Source organism: Sus scrofa, chromosome 15 (genome assembly GCF_054392235.1).
Source record: "Sus scrofa isolate SSC_HxYL_T2T_F1_AM1 chromosome 15, Sscrofa_HxYL_maternal_Yorkshire_Landrace_v2.0, whole genome shotgun sequence".
Lineage (NCBI taxonomy): Eukaryota > Metazoa > Chordata > Mammalia > Artiodactyla > Suidae > Sus > Sus scrofa.
The window spans coordinates 91,345,107-91,370,160 of record NC_139397.1 but is presented as its reverse complement, the minus strand read 5'-3'; the positions used below and the strand labels follow the sequence as shown (position 1 = coordinate 91,370,160).

The 25,054-nt window shown below is 41.3% G+C and overlaps 2 protein-coding genes and 1 pseudogene across 5 annotated transcripts in view; 1 reads left to right on the top strand and 2 right to left on the bottom strand.

Moving 5' to 3' along the window:
* GORASP2 (golgi reassembly stacking protein 2) overlaps positions 1 to 9,937 on the bottom strand; it is a 31,264-nt gene extending 21,327 nt beyond the window's left edge. For all 4 annotated transcript variants that reach the window (XR_014829532.1, XR_014829533.1, XR_014829534.1 and 1 more), the window contains exon 1: positions 9,765 to 9,937. Coding sequence is in view for 1 of the 4 variants with exons in the window: in XM_021074828.2 (XP_020930487.2) it covers positions 9,765 to 9,827 (63 nt within the window). In the remaining 3 variants the exon portion in view is untranslated. The remainder of the gene's footprint in view (positions 1 to 9,764) is intronic.
* On the top strand, positions 9,135 to 15,376 carry LOC146395971 (uncharacterized). The gene is made up of 3 exons (XM_084999470.1): positions 9,135 to 11,615; positions 11,736 to 12,026; positions 13,605 to 15,376. The coding sequence occupies exon 1, from the start codon at positions 9,826 to 9,828 to the stop codon at positions 10,165 to 10,167; it is 342 nt and encodes a 113-aa protein (XP_084855596.1). The 5' UTR covers positions 9,135 to 9,825; the 3' UTR covers positions 10,168 to 11,615; positions 11,736 to 12,026; positions 13,605 to 15,376.
* Positions 15,377 to 16,088: 712 nt separating this feature from the next.
* Positions 16,089 to 16,472, bottom strand: LOC100620292 (ubiquitin-like protein FUBI pseudogene; annotated as a pseudogene).
* Between the last annotated feature and the right edge of the window lie 8,582 nt (positions 16,473 to 25,054).

Below are 25,054 nucleotides of genomic sequence, written 5' to 3'. Positions count from 1 at the left end.
GCATATTCATTCTATGGCATAAAATATATTAATGAAATGAAAGATCTACAACGACACACAACAACATGGCTAAATCTCACAAGCAAAAGAAGCCAGACACAAATGAGTACCTATCATATGATTCCATTTATATAAAGTATAAGAACAGGTCACTAATCTCTGGTCTTAGAAATCAGGATAGTATTCACTTTGGGGAGTTGGGGGTGGCTGGGGTGTGACCGGAAAGGGACAGGATGCTGCTTACACGAGTGTGTTGTTTGCAAAAATACATCAAGCAGTACACTTACATGGATTTTATTTGCTTTAAAATTTTTAACTTTTTAGGGCCACATCTGTGGCATATAGAAATTCCCAGCCTAGGGGTCAAATCAGAGCTGTAGCTGCTGGCCTATACCACAGCAACACCAGACCTGAGCCATGCCTGTGACCTACACCACAGGTCATGGCAACGCTGGATCCTTAACCCACTGAATGAGGCCAGGGATCGAACCCGAATCCCCATGATTACTAGTTGGGTTCTTAATCCACTGAGCCACAAGAGGAACTCCTATATGGATTTTTAATACAAAAAGTTTTAAGATAGGCTCCTTTTATCCAAAAAGTAGAAATGAAATTACTACAATTTAAGAACATACCCTAAAAGGACCACAGTTTGAAACCTACCAATTAAGTCTAAAAGGACTGTGAGCCTTTTATAAATGTAAAGGCCACTAAATAACTTGCTCCTAACGCTTATTCTTCTTCACAATGTGAAAAGAAATACTTCTCTCATATGCACTCTAGAAAAAATAGCTATAATAAGCAGGATGAAATCTGCCAGACATTTTACACTTCTCAGGAAGCAAAATGTGAGTTTATGTAGAAATGGCAGTGACAGGGCAACCATGCCCATTACATAAAAAGAAATTAGCACCAATGATTAGAAGCTGGATCATGAAGATCATGAATCACCAACTATACATAAATAATCCCTAAGGTGGATGCATTCAACTACTACAAGGAGTTTCAGTGGGTTCTGAGACTGATTTGGTGAATTATGACAGAAGAGACAAACATCAAAACAGAAAAATAACAGAATAGACTGCTATCAAAGTCATGACTTAGTAAGGGTCACCCCAGAAAGAAACCCTATTGTCAGATGCTTCCTGTTCCCCTCCTTGCCCCAGCCCCAGGTAACCACTAATCTACTTTTGGTTTACTTGCATTGGCCTATTCTGGACACTTCATATAAATGGAATCATGCAATATGTGGTCTTTGGGCCTTAGTTCCTATGTATCGACCTAACTGTTCTACACTGGGTTGCTTTCCAGTAAAGCAAACACTTCTTCTAGGACTAAAAGTATAAAAGTACTTTATACTAGGTTTGAGTCATTTTGCTTGAATGCCTCTCTTTTTAAATGATTTTTTTTTTCCATTATAGCTGGTTTACAGTGTTCTGTCAATTTTCTACTGTACACCAAGGTGACCCAGTCACACATACATATACACATTCTTTTTTCTCACATTATCATGCTCTATCATAAGGGACTAGATATAGTTCCCAGTGGTATACAGCAGGATCTCATTGCTGATCCTTTCCAAAGGCAATAGTTTGCATCTATTAACCCCAAATTCCCAGTCCATCCCACTCCCTCCCCCTCCCCCTTGGCAACCACAAGTCTGTTCTCCAAGTCCATGATTTTCTTTTCTGCGGAAAGGTTCATTTGTGCTGTACATCAGATTCCAGATATAAGTGATATCATATGGTATTTGTTGAACGCCTCTTTTAATTTTGGCTTGGGGGAGAGAGGGTTAGCAGAATATGAGGGAAGAAAAGTTGGGGAGGAATCGGGATGGGGGTGAAGTATTCATTCTTCTAACTGCACTGGTCCATTTACTTATATACTTCAAGCTGAGGAATAGAGAACTGATAAAGAAACAAAGACAGGAAACCAGAGGCTACTTTCTAAACACAGGATATCACCATACTAGGTGTTTTATAAAGTGACAAAGATACTCAAATGTCTGGCTGGTATGTCAATTATCTCCCTTAAGGTTTCTAACCATGGAAATGTTACCATAAAATTGGCTCAGTAGAACGTGTAACTGTCTTCTCTTTATTACTGCATTACCAATTCTTCACACATAAATGGTAAATAAGTCCCTTAGAATGGCTTTGTTTTTATACCATCATCTACTCCAGCTCTCAATTTAATGTTAACACTCTTGTCTTTGTACCATTCTAAAAAACAGTAGAGATGTTAAATAAGACTAAGAAAAAAAAAAAAACAAACAAAAACCTGAACCCAAGTAACACCTAAATGATGATTTATTTCAACTTCACACATAAAGCTTCATGTTATATGTGTGTACTTAGGTGATCAAAATGTCAGGAAAAGGCTTAAGAATGTCATGTAACATGTGCCTCAATGTTCACAGCCGCATTATTCACAACAGCCAAGACAAGGAAACAACCTAAATGTCCATCCACAGATGAATGGATAAAGAAGATGTGGTGTATACACACACACACACACACACACACACACACACACTGGAATACTGTTTGCCATAAAAAAGAATGAAATAATGCCATTTGGAACTACATCGATGGACCTAGTGATTACCATACTAAGTGAAATAAGTCAGAAAGACAAGTACTATATTACTTATATATGGAATCTAAAATGTGACACAAATGAACTTGTCTATGAAAGAGAGATTCATAGACATACAGAAGAGACTTGTGGTTGCCACTGCCAAGGGGGAAGGAGGGTGAGGGATGGATGGACTGGGAGTTTGGAATTAGCAGATGCAAATTATTATATACAGAATAGATAAACAACAGGGCCTACTGTATAGCACATGGAAGTGTATTCAATGTCCTGTGATAAACCATTATGCAGAAGAATGCAATAAAGAATATATATATAAAAACTGGAATTACTTTGCTGTACAGCAGAAATTAATAAAACATTGTAACTCAAATATAATAAATTTTTAAAAAAATAATGTGCTGTAATAAAAATAAACTCCAAATTGTTCACAGTTATTAAAAAGGGTACTTTTCGAGTAAGGGGAGTGCTCCTCTGTCTGAAAAAGAACAGTTTCCCTATTTGGGACCTGACACAAATGTGTGGTAAATAATTTTGCAGTAGACCAGAGGAGTTCAAGGCCTATCTGCTAAAACAATCTCTCACATGTTCTACTAAAATAACTCAAAGAGCATGTTCTCCTGATACCAATACTCTGATGTAATTTGTAATCTGACACTGGCACTACGATGTAACTTGTAACATATAAGCAATTTGAAATAAAATCCAAATGATAAACACTTATTGAGTTTTTATCATAGTCCTGACCCTAGGTTAAATGCTTTACATGGAATATGTCATGTAATCCTGGGAATAACCAATGAAGTGGACAGCACTGTTTTGTTTTGTTTTAGGGCTGCACCCAAGGCATAGAGAAGTTCCCAGGCTAGGGGTCGAACTGGAGCTGCAGTTGCTGGCCTAAAGCACAACCACAGCAAAGCCAGATCTGAGCCACATCTGAGCCACGTCTGTGACCTACACACAGCTCACTGTGAGGCCGGATCCTTAACCCACTGATCAGGGCCAGGGATCAAACCCAGGTCCCTGGATCCTAGTCAGGTTCGTTACCACTGAGCCACAGTGGGAACTCCTGGACAGCACTGTTTTAATAAAGAAATTTAATGAACCCAATTTTTTTCAAAGTATTTTCACATACAATTTCTAATCTGGTTTTTAGTTAAGAGAAAAAAAGACAGGGGAGGCACTACTATTACCCCTGCTTTTCAGATTTAAAAAAAAAAAATGAAGCTCAAATAAATTCAAAGGTTTGCCTGAGGAAGACAATGGAGTGATGGAGCTGACACTAGAATTCAGTGATTCCCAAGGGTGGTCTCCAGTGGCTAACTATATCTCAACGTATCCATGTCCACAAGACGACAAGGTTCCTTACGGCCCACAACGTGCTTGAATGATTTCTCATTGGTGCTAACACGCCAGCCAAACAAAAACAAAATGACCCCGGCATCATTCTCTTTATGGGGCAGTACATTTATTTGAAATGCCAAGAGGATGTGTACAGTCTTTCAAAGTTTTTGCATATGCTGTTTGGAAAAAAGTTATCTTAACTTGATAATCACAAATTCCAGGGCAATCTACAGTCAGATTCCAAAGCACATAACAAACCTTTATGGATTATTTTCTAGTTTAGATTTCTAACTGATACTGTAGTAGTGAATCAATCAATATAATCCTTTCAGTGAATATTAAAGCCAGCAAAATGAATGTACTGATGTTAGTGATTATTCTAAGTTCAATTCTTATGAACATTTTAGGGGGATTATTATAAAGCCCAAAGGCACTGGAGCCAGTCCTGTTCACTCTATTACTTACTGACCAGAGATAGAAACCATAGTTACCCAACAGCTGTCTCCCCCAATGAGGATCCTAAGGAGCCATACATTAAATTACATTTCCTCATAAAAATATAAAAGGGTATATAAACAACATGACATTACTAGTTTGTTCAAGACCTAATATTGGGAAAAGTTCATGTCTAATGATACTTAAATTTCTAAAAGTGTCCTGAGGTTCACATACATTGAATTCCATGACATTAATAAACTTAAATATTCTTTTTTATTTTCTTTTTAGGGCCACACCTGTGGCATATGGAAGTTCCCAGGCTAGGGGTCAAATCAGAGCTGCAACTGCCAGTCTAGACCATAGCCACAGAACATGGGATCTGAGCTGTGTCTGTCACCTACACCACAGCTCGTGGCAACATTGGATCCTTAACCCACTGAATGAGGCCAGGGATTGAACCTGCATCCTCATGGATACTAGTTGGATTCATTTCCTCTGCACCACAACAGGAATTCTCAAATATTTTAATTCCTATATTAAAAGGCAATTTCAAAGGATGTTCTTTAATTAAACAATCTCACAGTCTTTTATTGGAAGAGATCAATTTGGGAAGAAGGTCAGAATCTTTAGATGGTGTTTATAAAGCTTTTTCAATTATAACTTTTTATTTGGAAAACATCAAATAACCCAACTGTTTTCTTTTACACTTTTTTTTTTTTTTTTCCCAGAATGAGTGAGAAGAGAAGGGGTAATAGTGAGATTTTTAAGTTTTTCAAATGAGGGTATGACTTTAAAAAGTTTGAGAAACAATATCTTATAAGAATAAAGAAAAATTATGCTTATCAAATAATGGAAATTCGCTTTACCAAAATAGGTACTAAGTTAAAATCCTGCAGGATTTCATGTAGATTAATGAGGTACCAAGAAAAAAAAGAGCACATCCATATAACAGTAGATATGGCCTAGGTATTGCATTTTCTATAGAAATAATTCCACTTACTGTCATCTTCTCTCTTAAGGAGAGTACCTACTGCTGCCCAGGCTGCAGCAAATGGTTCAGAAGATAAAGGCTGTATTACACTGGAGACACAATTCATCTCAATAACCTTTCCTTCAAAACACCCATCAACTCAAAATCTCACTCAGAGGAAATTATAAGGAATAGTGAACATGACATTTCTCATGTCCCCATACTGGTGTGAACACTGGTTCCAGAATGTCCTCGGATATCCTCCATCTTAAAGAGTATTAAGTGCAGAGTGGAATTAATTTGAATATTTTAATTTAGAAACATCTTATAATGGGCATCCATAAGGCAACTCTATTGGGCTGGCTTGATAACTAATGGAAAATCTAGGCAAGAATTCTGTATTTGACATACTTTGACTGTAATAACCTCTAACAAAACTGAGACACCCTGGCTAACATTTCAGCTTAATGTTAGGATTAGAGGATGGGAATAAAAGTGGTATGCATGGTAAACGTGGACCTGGACCCATGAGAAAGGAAATCTGAAATATAATGTTATTTTTAAAAGAAAGCTTCTGAACAAATTTTAAAATCTTCCACTCGGAGCCCACTTTATTTAATTAATTTATTTTTAAGGCCTCCACCTGTGGCATGTGGAAGTTCCCAGGCTAGGGTCAAATCGGAACTGCAGCTGCTGGCCTACACCATGACCACAGCAGCCCCGGATCTGAGACACATCTGTGACCTATGCTGCAGCTTGTGGCAATGCAGGATCCTTAACCAAGCGAGCAAGGCCAGGGATTGAACCCGAATCCTCATGGATACTAGCTGGGCTCTTAACCCACTGAGCCACAACAGGAACTCCTAGCAGTCCACTTTTAAAAAACAGATTTTTATATTTTTGTGAACATACACTTTAAAAATTTTGGAAAATACATTAAAGTTTAAAAGAAATAGTAACGTCACCACTCACCAATAACCCTTTTAATATCCTGGCTTATGGAACATATGTGCACATACCCAGAGGCATACCCATGACCAGAGAGTGTTTTGAAACAATTTTCACTGAATGCATAGCATTCCAATCTGTAGTTAGGCCCTGACTTATGTAACAATTCCTCAGCTGTTGGCTATTTAGGTTTTAAAGCCAACATGTTACAACTTTTGGCCATACTGTACTTGAATATGTTATTTACTCAAAAACTTTTTGAAACTTGGCTAAGGGGCAATATTAGGCACAGGGAAAAAAGAGGAAAAATACTTAACAGTATTTACCTTCTTTTAGAGGGTCGGATTACACATCATTTAGGTTCTTTGTTAAACTTTTTGAACTTATCCAAATGATCTCTAATGAGCATGTGCTGATAATCAGAAAACAATGTAGTAATTTCTAAAATGAAGACCCCATATTTATACAACACATTAAAATTCACTAATATGGGGAAATACGTTTTAAGTGAAAACAAAAGGCAGGATTTAAGGTTGTATATAAATGTCTAAAACCAGGAGGTGGTGCTTAACCAAACTCTGGTACAAGGGACTTACTCTGGAGCTAAGTAAAAGCAAGAGGCGAATCTGTGTGCTGCTATGGAAAGGCAGCCCAGATGCCTTGATAGATAAGAAGGCAAAGGTGTGTAACAGTATGTATCCTATGATTCTGACAATTATAAAAGGAAACAAAAAAAGAGAGGGAAAGGTTGTGTGTCTTCCTTTATAAGCATGAAATAATTTTTTTTTTTTGTCTTTTTGCTATTTCTTGGGCTGCTCCCGCGGCATATGGAGGTTCCCAGGCTAGGGGTCCAATCCGAGCTGGAGCCACTGGCCTACGCCAGAGCCACAGCCACGTGGGATCCGAGCCACGTCTGCAACCTACACCACAGCTCCTGGCAACGCCGGATTGTCAACCCACTGAGCAAGGGCAGGGATCGAACCCACAACCTCATGGTTCCTTGTCGGATTCGTTAACCACTGCTCCACGACAGGAACTCCAAGCATGAAATATTTTTGAAAAAATACATAAACAACGGTGGTTACTTCTAGATTCTGAGTATGGTGACTAGGTATATAATATGATCACAACATGAAAATGTGCATTAATACATAAATACATAGTAGAGAAAAAGGAAAGTATATAGCAGAAAACCTGGAACCATTTCAAGGCTGTCCCCTAAATACATTCTAAAGCAGAACCTACCAATGGATGTGGACAAAACATGTTCAATCCCTGAATTGTGGTAATACAACTCTGAACCAGCAATAATAAAATAGCAGTGGACATCAGTGTCACTATAAATTGGTATTTCAAAACACAATCATACAAGTTTCTATTACTAGCATGGAAATGGTCAGGGAATTATTTTTTTAAAAAGTAACTTTTAATTAAATGCTAGAACTTGTTAAACTTGGGTGACTTTATTCCATGATTACCCTGCCATATTTATTCTGGTTAACAAGCTCAGTAATTCAGAGATGGAATATACAACTGTAATTGAGATAATAACAAATGAAGATATTTTTAAATGTTGAGATTTAACCTAGTACTTTCTCCCTCAAAAAAAAAAAAATTTTTTTAATTAGCCTAAACTAGATGATCATGACTATTTTAAAGCACCAACAAAACTCAAATGAAAGAAAAATTATTTTGTCTTTGTAACATTTATGCCCTAGATGAAGACTGGAAACTAAAGTTGTCTCTAGTGCTTCTAAAAACCATATTTATAGATTAATAGCCGATACACCACTGAATATGAGTGAGTGCTGATTTACTGAAGTGCACCTATGTACAGAAATTCACTTCAACTTTAACACTGAACGAACATAGTCATTAACAGAAGTCACTGAATTAGAATCCTTTTGATGTGTACAGCTTTCTTATAGACTAAAAACTCATCAACACTGCTTTACCTAGTGCATGAATTATAAAAATATCACGAATCCCAGTATTCATGGCCACAATCAGCAACTGTGAGAATCATCTGGTAATACTGGACAACATAGTCCAAAAGCAGAGGAACTCAGAATCAAACCAGAGAATAGAAAAGTACTGCCACCAAGTTTCACTTCACAACTGGGATTTGACCATTCTCCCTCCATTTCCGTCAGCGTCAGCGTGGTACTTGGGGGCTGGCTTAGCTGAAGGGAATTAGAAGGTAATAGTTTATTTATACATTCTCTGTATTTTCTGGGAAAATCATACTCTCCTACCAAGAGTGTGGCTTCAACAGGGATTTTTAGCAGAGTGGAGAGGCAACTAGATGTGATAATCCTGAAGATCAGAAAGGTGACTGATGACAGCCCTATCAAGCAGACTTCTGGTAATTTAGTTTAAGAATGCTGTCTCACCTCAAACATGGGACCTAAGGGAGAACATGGCTGTAGCACCACGGATTGAGCTTTCCTACTTTCAGTGAAAATTAGCCAGGAGCTAATATCTAGTTACACTGAATGGTGCTCCAGATTGGGGCTAGTTTGCTGACAGTCCATCATGTTATCACTCACGCAGGTGTCACGCACACAATCAACATTGCTACTTTTAAAGACACTCAGTTCCACGAGGAAAGGACCACATGCTCTGAACAACCCAGGCTATTCATAGCAGGGACTTAGCTAATGCTTTCAGAGATACTGTTTCCCTGCGTCCTGGGGACTGAGGTTGCTTTCCTTTATTTACCTGATTTTTTTTTTTTTTTTAACGTTCCTCTCCATTTACCTCTTTTACACTGTGGATCTAAACATTCATCACCACCACACCCTGAGCAGACTTAGAAAAAAGAGAACGGAAGTTCCCCTGGGCAGGAAATGTGGAAGAGGAGCGTTGGAAAGGTCAGGAGCGACACAGGACAGAAGAAAGTCCAGTTGAAAATCAAGCAGATTTAAGTACGTCGAACCTGCTTCTAGGCCATTTCGTTTTGTTTGCCTAATTGGCCTTTCCCGACATCCAGACAGCGCCGAGGTAGATTAACACCTGCCGTCGCATCCCCCTCCCCTAGCCTGCGGATTCCAGACTTCCTTTTCACAGAAAAGAAACGCTACCTTCACCATCACCTCTTTTACAGACTTTGCCCCCAAGCCTTCCTTGACTTTGGGAGCTAAGAATGAAGGGGAGAGGGGCAGAGAAGGCTCTCAAAAGGAAAAGGAGCCGAGGTTGCCCTCTTCGCCTGGGCCGCCCCCGGCCAAATCGTAGGCTGCCACCTCTGGCTCCAGCCTCTCCTTCCGGATGCTGGGCCCGGAGAGTCCGGGGTAGGCGGGATGCGAGCGGCCTCTCGAACCGGCCTCGGCCAACGCAGCGCCGGCACTCGCCGCTCCTTCTCGGGGTCCGGCCTGGCTGCCCCGAGAAGAAGCCCGTCGGGGCCTCAGCCTCCCCGTGACCGGGCCCCGCCTCCAGCCCGCCACCCCCGCGCCGCCGTCGATGCTCTTACCCGCAGGACGTGGTAGCCCTCCGTGCCCCCGCCTGGGATCTCGACGCTCTGCGAGGAGCCCATGGCGGCGGGCGATCAGTGTGGCCGGGCCGGGCTTCGCGCAGCTCCCGCCTCCCGCGCACCACCCGCTCCGCTCCTCCGCGTAGCACTTGGGACGTGGCACTCGCTGCCTCGGGAGAGCCGGGCCGCGCTGCCCGCTGGGAGATCGTCGCCTCGGCAGCTGGGGCCGCAGCGACGCCGCCGACAGCGCCACCTGCCGCGAACCACCGGGAGGAGCCTGAGCGTACAGCAGGCGAGGGGAGGGGGGAGCGGGAAGGTGGGGAGGGGCCTTACTCGTGCTCGCGAGAGAGCAGAAATACGGTTCATCCAGCCTTGGCACCTTGCTACGGGTCCCTGGGCTTGACAAGATTCATCTAAGCCGCGTTCCCGCTAGCCTGCAAGAAGAGTTGTTTGATTGTAGCTCCGCCTGGTGGCCAGAGACCAGGAAGGGGCTGCTGTTGAAAAGAACCGGGTGGATGCAAACACTACGAGTTCCCTCTTCTCTGAGTTTAAAGTACTCCTCCCAGGTTGTACGGAGGAGCGTGGTAGGGTATCTTCGTGGGCAGATAGCGCTTCCGCTCACCTCTTTATAAAGGAAAACGCTCCCTTCATAAAGCACTTGTCCTAAAGAGTCATGGAGGACCCGCCGAAGTTCTTTGTTTTTTTTCCCCTAATTATGAGAAAAAGATCGTCACAAACTGAGCGGTGCCCGAGTGGGGAGCACAGTTGGATGCCCTTGGAGTTCCACCGCCTGCTGCTCAGTTCTCCACCCCGCTTCCTTCAGTTAGCCAACTTGTGGTCACAGTTTTCCTACTCGGTTGCTCCTTTTGCCCCTTCCCTTCTAAAACCCCGCAGTTATGGCCATTGCCCACGGGTCAATTTGAGTATCACTTACGGTGGATCAACCAGATATCAGAGCATGTGTATTCTGATGTGAAGCAACATGAAGTACCTGTTATCACCTGTGAAGTACTCTGGTCCAAAATGTTTACCTTGCTCCTTTCACACCTTTAGTTAGATCTTCCAATTTACAGGAAGAGAGGATAGAGGAATAAGTAAAATGATTTCACAAGGAAGCAACCAGGCAAAAATACAGGAAGTGAGCCGTTTTTCATAACAGCTGGCCAGTTCTTTTCATCAAATCGGAATAACAAGAAAGAGTTTATACTGGATTAAAAGAAATAATCAAGAATATAGCCAGGAGGTGCAATGAAAGGCCATGAGTTAGGGGTTGATTTGGAAAAATAAGCTGTAAAGGACAGTTTGGGCTCAATTGGGAAAATGTGAATACTGAGAATTTGAAGGTAAAGCATTAATTGTCCTGGAAAAGTGGAAATTATTGACTGAAAAAAGACCAGGTTATAAGGCAAAATATGTCTGTAAACAATACAGACATATTTTTGTAAACCAAATACACCTTAACGCAGAGTATGTGTATGAAGATGTAGCAAGATATGAACCAAGCATTACTATGGTGACCCCTTGGTAGTGATGGAATTTTTTTTTTTTTTTTTTTTTTTGGTTTGGTTTGTCTTTGCTGGTGCTACATTCTGAAATACTCATGGACTGCTTTTGTAACAATAGAAGAGTATTTAGAATTTTAAAATAAAAAAATCATTTTTCTTTCTCTGCTGTCCATAAACCAATACCAGGTTTTTAGGAGGCCTGGGACATATATAAAGATTCAGATGATATCTCCAGTTATGAGGCTTCTCAAGGACAGGGAATGCAGTGGAGTCAGCTCTGTATTCCTAATACCTAATAGAGTACCTGGCAGTTAATTCAACAAATTAATGAATTTGACGCAAAGGAGTAAGTATAAGAGCTAGATTTGTTGATAAATATTCTTGTTCTGCTTGGCAATTATAATCCTCTTCGTGGTGGTGTTATAAGCTGTTGCTATGTTCAGTGGTCAAAATTTTTGTTTCCCAGACATCTGACAGGAGCCATAGTTTGCAGAACACCAGCTGTGGACCTGAGGTAGTGGATGCGCAACTCCAGCCCCTGCTTAAAGCTGCTGTGTTGCAGCCCTGTGAGTACCTGCATTTCCCATACAGACCATTTACTCTTCTCTTTCTTTCCTTCTTTCTTTCCCTCCTCCTTTTTCTTTCTTTTCTTCCTTTCCCCTTCCTTCCTTCCTCCCTCCCCCTCTCTCTCTTTCTTTTTTTTTTTTTTTGCTTTATAAGGCCACAATCACAGCATATGGAGGTTCCCAGGCTGGGGGTCCAATTGGAGCTGCAGCTGCCAGTCTACACCAGAGCCACAGCAATGCAGGATCTAAGCCACGTCTGTGACCTACACCACAGCCACAGCAACGTGGGATCCGAGCCGCATCTGCAACCTACACCACAGCTCACAGCAACGCCGGATCCTTAACCCACTGAGCAAGGCCAGGGATCGAACCCGCAACCCCATGATTCCTAGTTGGATTTGTTAACCACTGAGCCATGAAGGGAACTCCTCTTTCTTCCTTTCTTTCTCTTTTTCTTTTACAGCTGCACTTGCAGCATATGAAAGTTCCTGGGCTAGGGGTCGAATCGGAGCTGCAGCTGCTGATTCGCCACAGTCAATGCCAGACCAAGCTGCATCTGTGACCTACACCACAGCTTGCAGCAATACCAGTCCCTTAAGCTACTGAGCGAGGTCAGTGATGGAAGCCACATCCTCGCAAACACTATGTCTGGTTTCTTAACCCGCTAAGCCACAAGGGGGAACTCCCCGCATACCTTCTTACCTTCTTGACTTTATTCAACTTCATCCATATATCAGGGATGTTCTCTCCTACATTTTCTATTTAAAAAAATTCTAACTAATCCCTTAAGGCCTTATCTCAAATGTTATTTATTCTTAAATTCAGAGTGACTCTCTCCTTACCCCGAATTCTTGGACTAGTTAGTTTCTTCCTTGCTGGTTACTTCATCATCCTCACAGGCCTCTCTTTCGTCATTTATACTCCATTCATTCAGGGTGAGGATCATGTTTTTTCACCTTTAGATTCTCAGTTCCTGGTTGGGTGCTGGGAACACGGTAGGTGCAGGTTCCATCCCTGGCCTTGCTCAGTGGGTTAAGGATCTGGTGTTGCCGGGAGCTGTGGTGTAGGTTGCAGATTCAGCTCCGATCCTGCATTGCTGTGGCTCTGGTGTAGGCTGGCAGCTGCAGCTCCGATTGGACCCCTAGCCTGGGAACCTCCATGTGCCTCGGGAGCGGTCCAAGAAAATGGCAAAAAAACAAAAACAAAAAACCTGTGCTATTTCTTTAGGGGCAGCTGGCAGAATGTGAGGTGCAAGGCTCACCTGACTTGAGATTGAAAAAATGTGATAACCATTGCTCCAGCTTTCCTGGTGCCACACATTTTCCTCTTTTACTGGGGGAATCTGCTCAGAGGGCAGAGCATAAAATCCCAAAGATGTTGCCAAAGCAAATGTAAATTAATATAACATGATGGAGGGGAACACATGAGAGGTTATTGTCCAAATCAGTCTCAACTGAAGTAGGAATCTGCTGCAGGCAAGTTGGTATTTTGAAACATCACAGGCAGCAGAGAAGCAAAGCCCAACAAAACCAAATATCTTCAGACTAAAAAAGGCTAACAAGATGAAATCTATTTTTTTTCTGAAGGAGAAGCATCTGAGATGCAATTTTGTGGGTCTATTCTGGGTTTCGTTAATTCTGAGTTCCCATAAATAAGCAGTCCCTGATAGAAGGGTTATGTGTATCATATTGGCTAGTACGAGCCTTTTTTTTTTTTTTTTTTTGTCTTTTTAGGGCCACACCCGTGGCATATGGAGGTCCTGAGGCTAGGGGTCCAATTGGAGCTGCAGCTGTCAGCCTACACCACAGCCACAGCAACTCGGGATCCGAGCCACATCTGTGACCTACACCGCGGCTCACGGCAACGCCAGATCCTTAACCCAGTGAGTGAGGCCAGGGATTGAATCTGCATCCTCATGGATACTAGTCGGGCTTGTGAACCACTGAGCCACAACAGGAACTCCCAAGCCTAATATTTTTGCCTCCAAACTGCTCTGGGAAAGTTTGGCTCCTGGGGCATTTGGAGGACAGCCACTCTGCATAGTCAGATAGCGGGGCCTCCTTCATCTACAACCCCTTTCTGACCTAGTTTATTTTGCTGAGGGAGTAAACCTCAGGAGGAGTCATGTTATGCTGTGGAACCCAAGTCATTGCTGACGGGAGTAGAGGGGAACCCCTGGCTTATCAGCAGCCAACATCTACACTAACCAAAAACCTGTGAGGCGGCTTGTTAAAAAAGCTCTGCCTCCACCTCCCACTCAGACACCCCTCCTTCCCAAAAAACAAATAATAGATGGTGGTGAGTAGCTAGGTCAATCAGACTTTCTCTTTGGGGACTTGGAAGTGGGAAATACAAGCCGGCACTCAGTCAGCATATACTTCCAAATTTTGGCGAGTATCAATAAAGCTGCTATGAACACTCATATATAGGTTTTGTCTGAATATAAAATTTTAATTCGCTTGGGTAAATACCTAGGAGTGAGTTTGCTGGGTTTCATGGTAAGTTTTCATTTAACTTTATAAGAAACTGTCAAATTGTTTTCCAAAATGGCTGTGCTATTTTGCATTCCCACCAGCAGTGAATGTTCTTTCCTAATGCCCTGCATTCTCACTAGCATTTGATATTATCAACTTTCAGATTTTAACCATTCTACTAGGTATGTAGTGGTATCTGATTGTGGTTTTCATTTGCATTTCTAATGCCAAATGCAATTGAACATCTTTTCATATACCTATATGCCATCCATAGATCTTCCTTGGCAAAGTGTTCAGATATTTTTTCCATTTTAAAATTGGGTTATTTTTATTTTATCTTTCTTTCTTTTTGCTTTTAGGGCCACACCCATGGCATATGGAGGTTCCCAGGCTAGGGGTCCAGTCAGAGCTGCAGCTACCGGCCTACATCAGAGCCACAGCAACACAGGATCCGAGCCATGTCTGCAAACCGCACCACAGGTCATGGCAATGCCGGATCCTTAACCCACTGAGTGAGGCCAGGGATTGAACCTGCAACCTCATGGTTCCTAGTTGGATTCGTTTCCGATGCACCATGACGGGAACTCCAGGTTATTTATTTTTTTATTGTTGAGCTGTAAGTGTTCTTTATATCTCCTGGATATGAATCCTTACCAAATATGTGACATATTTTGGCTTGTCTTTTTCTTAACAGTTGTCTATCACAAGGAAAAACATTTTTCCTTTCTAAAAAGTCCGATTTATCAGTGTTTTTCCACATATTTTGCTTTTGGCATGGTACCTAAAAACTTATCACCAGGAGTTCTCGTCGTGGCACAGTGGTTAACCAATCTGACTAGGAACCATGAAGTTGCTGGTTTGGTTCCTGGCCTTGCTCAGTCAGTTAAGGATCCAGCATTGCCGTGAGCTGTGGTGTAGGTTGCAGATGCGGCTTGGATCCTGCGTGGCTGTGGCTCTGGCATAGGCTGGTGGCTACAGCTCCGATTCGACCCCTAGCCTCGGAACCTCCATATGCCACGGGAAGCAGCCCTAGAAATGGCAAAAAGACAAAAAAAAAAAAAAAAAAATTTATCACCAAACCCAAAGTCACACGGGTTTTCTCCTATGTTTTCTTCTTGAATTTTTATAGTTTTATGTTTTGCATTTAGGTCTATGATCCATTTTGAGTTAATTTTTGTATATGGTGTGTGTTGAGGCTCATTTCTTTTGCTTAGGAACATCCAATTATCCCAGGAAACATATTGAAAAGACTATGCCTTCTCCATTGAATTGTCTTTGTGCCTGTGTCAAAGAGAATCTCTAGAGCTGGGTGCAATTTTCCCAGCAAACGATCTCAATAATAAGGCCCCCAAATGCACTAATGCTCTTACATTCTTTTGATATTTCCATCACAATTTTATCACCACATTATTTTTCACTAAAACCTTTATTACTTGAGGTAGCCTGCTTATCTGTTTGTTTGTTTTTTTTTAAACAGATAAAATAACCTGCTTAAAAGTTTTCCCAGGTTACCTCTTTCAAGTATCTCCTTCAGCTAAATCCTTCCAGCAACTTTATGGGTGTGTAATTTTAGGGAATGAGCCCTTTGGTTAATTATTATCTGTGGGCCCTTTGAAGATGAGTGGTGCTGGTGGGGCCAGTAATTAGTTCAGTAAAAGCTATATTGACCTCTTCATATCTGCCTTGCTTGCATGATGGTTGTCTGTGTTTTTTTGTTTGTGGGTTTTTTTTTTTTTTTTTGATTGTGCTGCGTGGCTTTATTAGATAAAGTCAGGATTACAAAGGACTTAAGAGTTGGCATTGGGTCCCTTCTTCTTGCCAAAGGTGGGCACAACACTGACAATGTTGGTGCGGCCAGTCTTCTTTTTCTTTTTATCTTGTTTAGCCCCCGTGGGAGTCTGACCTCTGACTTGCCCAGCACAAGCCAGGGAACCACAGACTTTACCTCCAAGCATTCGACCAGCTACTTTCAGAGTGCTCAGAGCCTCCCTGCACTGGCCCAGGTTAGGCTCATCCTTTGGAGGCATGCCTGCCAGGAGCAGGGCTTGATCTTTTGGACTGATGCCCTCCAACAACATGAGCCTTGATCTGGGCAACCGTCTCCTGGCCGGTCACCTCAAGAGTATGTAGCTCCTGGGCATGGACAAAGAGCTTCATGTGGGTGACCGAAGCGCGGACACCACTGCCACTACCTCGAAGATGGAGTCGAGAGCTGTTTGTTTTCGATATCATGGAAAGATAGAAGTTCGTGAGCTGCACCAAATCACTTCCGCAGAACAAGGAAGAGGTTGGCGCAGATTCTGTATGGTTCTGGGTGATAGAGGGGAACCTCTCTGCCCATCCCAGGTAATTTTTTTCTCCTGGCCCCTGTTCCATATTATGGCTCAAAGTAAATCATGTCTTTAAAGCACAACATATACAATGATGTTAGGGGGGATTGTTGAAAGTCTCTCATCTAGAGGTCACGATGTGCCAAGGGGCTCTCAGGAACTTACAGAGGGCTTGATAATGCATTATTCTTGGACATTACCCCAAGGGAATAGCTGTTCCATGTTAAGATAAATTCTTTTTCTGTCTTGACACTGGAATCAGATATGAGTGAGACAGTCATCCTTAGTCAAATTGCTCTTCAGCTGTGAACCTGTGAAATCAAACCTACTATGTGCTTCCAAAATACTATGGTGGGATAGGCATGGGATAGACATTCCCATTCCAAAAGGGAGACATAGAAAAGAAGAAAGGAGTAGCAGGTCCTGAGCAGATGTGAAACTCTAAGGCCCATGAGGGCAGAGGTCTTACTTTCCTGATACACTGAGGCAGGGGGTTGGACCCCTAAGCTTCAGGCTGCCTCCCCCCTATTGCCCCCACTTTGCCAGGTGCAGGCTTCTCCAGGCCGGAATTGCTGGCAGGGTGGGGCATGGCTCCACAGCTCAACTGGGTATAGTGGGAGTGGGAGTGGCAGGGCTCTTTGGGGCAATCCCATCCCCCAGACAGCCCTCTGCCTAAGCTTCCTTTTGAAATCTAGTGGGAGGCAGCCACTCACCCATGGCTTGTGACCTCTGAGCAAGGTCACCGAGGTTTACACCTGTGACCTCCTGAGCTGTATTTGGGGGCAGCAGAAGAATTCAGCACCAGAATTCGGAATTCAGCCAAGTTTTTTGCCACTTTATATAGCAAGGATCTCATTTCCTCCAGTTTCCAATAACATATTCCTCATGTCTGTCTGAGACCTTATCAGAATGGCCCTTACTGTCATATTTTTACCAACATTCTGTTCACAACCACAGAGGTATTCTTTCTTAGATGAGGCTTTGCCTACAGCTCTCCTCCTTATGAACCTTCAGAGGAATCCCCTGTAACAGTCTGTTCAAAACAATGTAGGCTCTTTCTAGCATGCACCTCAGATCTCCTCCAGCCTCTGCCCATGGGCCAGCTGCAAAGCTGCTGCCACATTTTTAGGTATTTGTTATTACAGCTACACCCTACTTCTTGGCATCAGTTTTCTGTCTCAGTCCATTTAGGCTGCTATAACAAAATATCACACACCCGGTAGCTTAGAAACAATGTAAATTTACTTCTGTTTTTCAGGCTAAAATCCAAGAACAGGGTGTTTTATCATAGTCCCATTCTCTGGTCAGGGTCCTCTTCCTGGTTTATAGCTGGCACCTTCTCCCTGTGTCCTTATATGATGGATAGAGAACGGGACCTCTCTGGAGCTGCTGATAAAGGACTAATTCCATTCATGAGGGCTCATGATTTGAGCACCCCTCAGGGAGCCCACCCACCTCCTACACCCGTCATCTTTGGGGGTTAGGATTTCAGCATGTGAATTTGGAGGGGGACACAAATATTCAGACTATAATAACACTGTTAACAAATGATACTAATTTGGAGGACACATAAGTCCTCCTGGGGTGTATCTAGGATTATGCAAAATTCTCAGTTTGATAGCTGACTGAAGTCCTTCATTTTTAAGTATAACTGATTTACAATATTATATTAGTTAGGTGTACAACACAGTGATTTGTAGTGATTTGTATTTTTATGCATTACAAAATGATCACCATGATAAGCCAAGTGACCATCTGTCACCACACAAAGTTATCATGCTATAATTGATTACATTCCCTTTGCTATACACTTCATCCCCGGACTTAATGTTTGTACCTTTTTTTTTTTTTTTTTTTGTAAGGGCTGCACTCACTATAGCCACTGGCCTACATCACAGCCACAGCAATGCCAGATCCAAGCCGGGTCTGCAACCTACACCACAGCTCACAGCAATGCTGGATCCTTAACCCACTGACTGAGACCAGGGATAGAAGCTGTGTCCTCATTGATCCTAGTCAGATTTGTTTCCGCTGGGCCACAATGGGAACTCCAAAGTTTGTATCTTTTAATCACCCTCACCTATTTCACTCATCCTCCCCTTACCCTCTTCCTCTCTGGCAACCACAAATTTGTTCTCTGTAACTATGAGCCTGTTTCTGTTTTCTAAATTAGCATATTACCTGCCAGGTCCGTCTAAGTTGCAAATGGTAAGATTGCATTCTTTTTTAGTGACTAATATTCCATATTTGTGTGTGCATGTGTCTTTATCTTCTTTATCTGTTCATCTATCAATGGACGCTTAGGTTGCTTCCACATCTTAGCGATTGTAAATAATGCTGCAGTGAACATGGAGGTACATATATCTTTTCTAATTAGTGTTTTTGTTTTCCTTGGGAAAATACCTAGAAGTAGAACTGTTGGATCATATTCTAGTTCTATTTTTTATTTTTTAAGCAACCTCCATGCTGTTTTCCGTACTGGCTGTACCAATTTACATTCTCACCAATAGTACAGCAAGGTTCCCTTTCGTCTACATTCTTACCCATACTTGTTATTTGTTGTCTTTTTGATAATATCCTTTCTTTTTTTAAAAATTTTTAATTTTTTTTTTTTATTTTCCCACTGTACAGCAAGGGGGTCAGGTTATGCTTACATGTATACATTACAATTACATTCCCCCCCCACCCTTTGTTCTGTTACAACATGAGTATCTAGACAAAGTTCTCAATGCTACTCAGCAGGATCTCCTTGTAAATCTATTCTAAGATGTGTCTGAGGAGTTCCCGTCGTGGCGCAGTGGTTAACGAATCCGACTAGGAACCATGAGGTTGCAGGTTCGGTCCCTGCCCTTGCTCAGTGGGTTAACGATCCGGCGTTGCCGTGAGCTGTGGTGTAGGTCACAGATGCGGCTCGGATCCTGCGTTGCTGTGGCTCTGGCGTAGGCCAGTGGCTACACCTCCGATTCAACCCCTAGCCTGGGAACCTCCATATGCTGCGGGAGCGGCCCAAGAAATAGCAACAACAACAACAAAAAGACAAAAGACAAAAAAAAAAAAAAAAAAAAAAAGATGTGTCTGATAAGCTCAAGCTCCGGATCCCTCCCACTCCCTCCCCCTCCCATCAGGCAGCCACAAGTCTCTTTTCCAAGTCCATGATTTTCTTTTCTGAGGAGATGTTCATTTGTGCTGGATATTAGATTCCAGTTATAAGTGATATCATATGGTATTTGTCTTTGTCTTTCTGGCTCATTTCACTCAGTATGAGATTCTCTAGTTCCATCCATGTTGCTGCAAATGGCATGATGTCCTTCTTTTGTATGGCTGAGTAGTATTCCATTGTGTATATATACCACCTCTTCCGAATCCAATCATCTGTCGATGGACATTTGGGTTGTTTCCATGTCCTGGCTATTGTGAATAGTGCTGCAATGAACATGCGGGTGCACGTGTCTCTTTTAAGTAGAGTTTTGTCCAGATAGATGCCCAAGAGTGGGATTGTGGGGTCATATGGAAGTTCTATGTATAGATTTCTAAGGTATCTCCAAACTGTTCTCCATAGTGGCTGTACCAGTTTACATTCCCACCAACAGTGCAGGAGGGTTCCATTTTCTCCACACCCCCTCTAACACTTGTTATTTGTGGATTTATTAATGATGGGATAATATCCATTCTGACAGGTGCAAGGTAATACCTCATTGTGGTTTTGATCTGCATTTCCCTGATGATTAGTGATGTTGAGCATCTTTTCATGTGCCTGTTGGCTATCTGCATGGCCTCTTTGGAAAGACGTCTGTTCTGGCTTTCTGCCCATTTTTAAATTGGGTTGTTTGGGTTTTTTATGTCAATTTAGTCTTGGGAGATTGTATGTTTCTATGAATTTATTTCTTTTAGGTCGTCTATTTTATTGGCATATAATTATTCACGGTAATCTCTTATGAGGCTTTGCATTTCTGTGGTGTTGATTGTAACTTCTCTTTCATGTCTGATTTTATTTATTTGGGCCCTTTTTTGGATGAGTCTGGCTTATCAATTTTATCTTTCAAAGAACCAGCTTTTAGTTTCATTGCTGTTTCCTATTGGTTTTTAGTCTCCATTTCATTTATTTCTGCTCTGATCTTTAATCCTTTTTTTTTTTTTTTTTTTTTTTTTGGTCTTTTCTAGGGCTGCTCCCACGGCATGTGGAGGTTCCCAGGCTAGGGGTCTAATTGGAGCTGTCCAAGCCGCTTCTGTGACCTACACCACAGTTCATGGCCACGCCAGATCCTTAACCCACTGAGCAAGGCCAGAGATCGAACCTGCAACCTCATCGTTCCTAGTCAGATTCGTTAACCACTGCGCCACGAGGGGAACTGCTGCTCTGATCTTTATTATTTCTTTCCTTTTACTAACTGTGAGTTTTGTTTGTTCTTCTTTCTCCAGTTCCTTCTGGTGTAAGGTTAGATTGAGATTTTTCTTGTTTTATGAGACAGGCTTTTATCCCTATAAGCTTTCCTTTAGAATTGTTTTTGCTCTGTCCCATAGATTTTGGATTGTTGTGTTTCTATTTTCATTTGTCTCTGATTTCTTCAGTGATCCACTGGTTGTTTAGTAGCATATTGTTTAGCATCCATGTGTTTGTGTCTTCTGCTACTTTTTTCTTATAGTTGATTTCTAGTCTCATAACATTGTGGTCAGAAAAAATGTTTGCTGTTTCACTCTTATCAAGTTTATTGAGTCTTATTTTGTAGCCTAGCATATGATCTACCTAGGAGAGTATTCCATGTCTCTTGAAAAGAATATGTACTCTGTTGCTTTTGGATAGAATAACATACATACACACATATATAATAGATAAATATATTAATATATTATATATTAATGTATTATATGTAATATTATATATTAATATATTATGTTATATTATCTATTAAGTTCATCCAGTCCAATGCGTTTTTTAAGGCCAGTTTTTCCTTATTGATTTTCTGCCTAGATGATTTGTCCATTGATGTAGATAGATGGGGTGTTAAAATTCTCTATTATTATTTTGTTACTGTCGATTTCTCCATTTATATTTGTTAATATTTTAGTTTGCTTTGTATATTTAGGTGCTCCTATGTTGGGTGGGTATCTATTTACAATTGTTATATATTCTTGTTGGATTGATCATTATGTAATGTACTTCTTTGTCTCTTGTTACAGCCTTTATTTTAAAATCTATTTTGTTTGACTTAAGTGTTGCTACCTGACTTTCTTTTGACTACTATTTGCATGGAATATCTTTTTCCATCCCCTCACTTTCAGTCTCCATGTGTCTTTAGATCTGAAGTGTGTCTCTTATAGGCAGCATATATATTGGTCTTATTTTTGTATCTCTTTAGCACTTCTATGTCTTTTGATTGGAGTACTTAGTCTGTTTACACTTAAAGTAATTACTGATATACATGTACTTTATTGCCACTTTGTTAATTGTTTGGGGGTTGTTTTTGTAGTTCTTTTTTGTTCCTTTCTTCTTCTTTTGCTCTCTTCCATTGTCATTTGATGAGTATCTTCAGTGTTATGTTTGCATTCTGTTCTCTTTTTTGTGTGTATATCTATTATAAATTTTGGCTTCTGGTTACACTGGGATTCATGTATAACAACCTGTATATATATGTGATTATTGTAAGTTGATTATCTCAAGTTTGAATGCATTCTAATAGTTTGTACAACCCCCCCATATTTAATGTTTTTGAGATCATATTTTAGATATTTTTGTTTTGTGTATCCTTTAACTACTTACTGTGGATATAGATTATTTTGCTTCTTTTGCTTTTAACCTTCCTACTAACTTTATAAATGGTTGATCTGTTACCTTTACCAATGAGATTTTTGCCCACATAATTTTTATATTTCTAGTTGTAGTTTTTTCTTCTCTACCTAGAGAAGTTGCTTTAACATTTCTTGTCAATCTTGTTTAGTGTGGTGAACTCGTTCAGCTTTTGCTTCCTATAAAAACTCTTTATCTCTCTTTCAAATCTGAATGATAGCCTTGCTAGCACCAGTGTCCTTGTGGTAGAATGAGCTCCTTCAATGGTTGCCACCAATGACTCTGTCCATTGCCTCCCCCCTCTCTGGGAGGCCCTCTAAAATCAGTCGATGGGTCTGATACAGGGTCTCTCAAGTTAATGCTTCTTTGCTGGGGGTTGGTGTGTGTGAGGTTTTGCACATGCCCTTTAAGTGTGGAGTCTGTTTCCCACAGCCCTCTGGTTCTCCCATACTCAAGCCCCACTGGCTTTCAAAGCCAGATATTGGGGGAGTGGGGAGCTCCTCTTCTCAGTGCAGAACCCCCGGCCTCGGGAGCCTGATGGGGGCGATTTGACCCCTAGCCTGGGAACCTCCATATGCTGTGGGTGCAGCCCTAAAAAGAAAAAAAAAAGTATTGAAATATAAGTGGGTAAGAGTAATACTTCCAGGAAATTAAAAAAATTTTTTTCTTTTTACAGCCATACCTGGCATATGGAAGTTCCCAAGTTAGGGGTCAAATCATAGCTGCAGCTGCAGTCTACAGCACAGCCACAGCAATACTGGATCTGAGCCACATCTGTGACCTGTGCTGTAGCTTATGGCAATGACGGATCCTTAACCCACTGAGCGAGGCCAGGAATGAAACCTGCATGCTCACGGATACTATGTTGGATTCTTAACCTACTGAACCACAACAGGAACTCCTATTACAGGAAAACTTTGATTTTGCTTTAGTGAATTTGCAAATATTACTTTAGGAAGAGTAATATATTACTTATGTAACTAGGGGTCATGAACCCATTTGTTTATGGAGGAAATAAGTTGGGTTGGATATAGGTGGAGGAGAAGAGAGGTTAAGCAACTTGTCTAAACTGGTACCACACCTGGTTGCTTCAGCAAATAAAACTCAAGGGAAAAAAAAAGGTGGGAAAGGGGGAAACTATAGATTTAAAAAAATACTTAAGAAGTATATAAACAAAACACAATATACGGTTCTTGTTTAGATCCTGATTTGAACTGTAGAAGCATTAAAAGACAAACATGGAGGGGTTCTGGTCATGGCACAGCGGGGGCAAATCCGACTAGGAACCATGAGCTTATGGGTTCGGTCCCTGGCCTTGCTCAGTGGGTTAAGGATCCAGTGTTACTGAGATGTAAGTCATAGACTCGGCTTTGATCTGATGTTGCTATGGCTGTGGTGTAGGCTAGCAGCTACAGCTCCGATTAGACCCCTAGCCTGGGAACTTCCATATGCTGCATGTGTGGCCCTAAAAAGCAAAATAAATAAATAAATAAATAAATAAATAAATAAAATACAAACATGGAAATTTGAACACTGACTAGGTATTTGATAATATTATAAGTTATCGTAAATTTTTTAGGTGTGTTAACAGTTATTATTTTAGAAATACATAAAAATTGTAAGAGCTTTGAGCTTTTCAACTATTCGTCTTCCCTTGTGATATTATTAGATCTTATTACTTTATTTATTCTTTTTCTTTTTATGGCTACACCTGCGGCATATGGAAATTTCCAGGCTAGGGGTTTAATCAGAGCTGCAGCTGCCAGCCTACACCACAGCCATGGCAATTCCAGATCCAAGCTGCATCTGTGACATATGCTGTAGCTTGTGGCAATGCCAGATCCTTAACCCACTGAGCAAGACCTGGGATCAAACCTGCATCCTGTATCCAATGTCATGGAGACAATGCCAGGTCTTTAACCTGCTGAGCCACAATGGGAACTCCCAAGGTCTTATGACTTTAAAAAATGATTTTATTTGTTAATTATTTTTTTCCTTTTTAGAGCTGCATATGTGGCATAGGAAATTCCTGGGCTAGGTGTTGAATTGGAGCTTATACCACAGCCACAGCAATAAGGATCTGAACCGTGTCTTCGACCTACACCACAGCTCACAGTAACACTGCATACTTAACCCAATGAGCGAGGCCAGGGTTCAAACCCGAGTCCTCATGGATACTAGTCAGGTTCATTGCTGCTGAGCCACAATGGGAACTCCTTATTAATTTTTGAGTAGGTAATATACTCATTTTTAACAGATTCAATAGATTAAAAGAATGAACACCACTGTGGCCAAATTGCTCAAGAAGTTCCCTCCCCGGGAAGCAACTGATGAGTATCCTGTTGAAATCATTCAGTGTAATTTATTTTGATCAGAGTGGTAAGTACAGATCCAACCTGATTTTTCCCCCAATACTTGCCCAGTTGTTCTAAAACTGTTTACTAAATTGCGCAATTGTTCCCTGAAAAAATATCATTTGAAATACTACCTTTACCAAATACCGAATTCCCATATGTATTTGAGTCTATCTATAATCTTTCTATTTTGTCCATTGTCTATTCACAAACGAGTGTCACATTGCATAAATTAGGGTAATTTTCCAATGTATTTCTATAGCTGGTAGAACTAGT

Excerpts from the sequence above, each read along its gene's own strand:
- LOC146395971 (XM_084999470.1), top strand. The coding sequence starts at position 9,826 with ATGGCGGCGGGCGATCAGTGTGGCCGGGCCGGGCTTCGCGCAGCTCCC.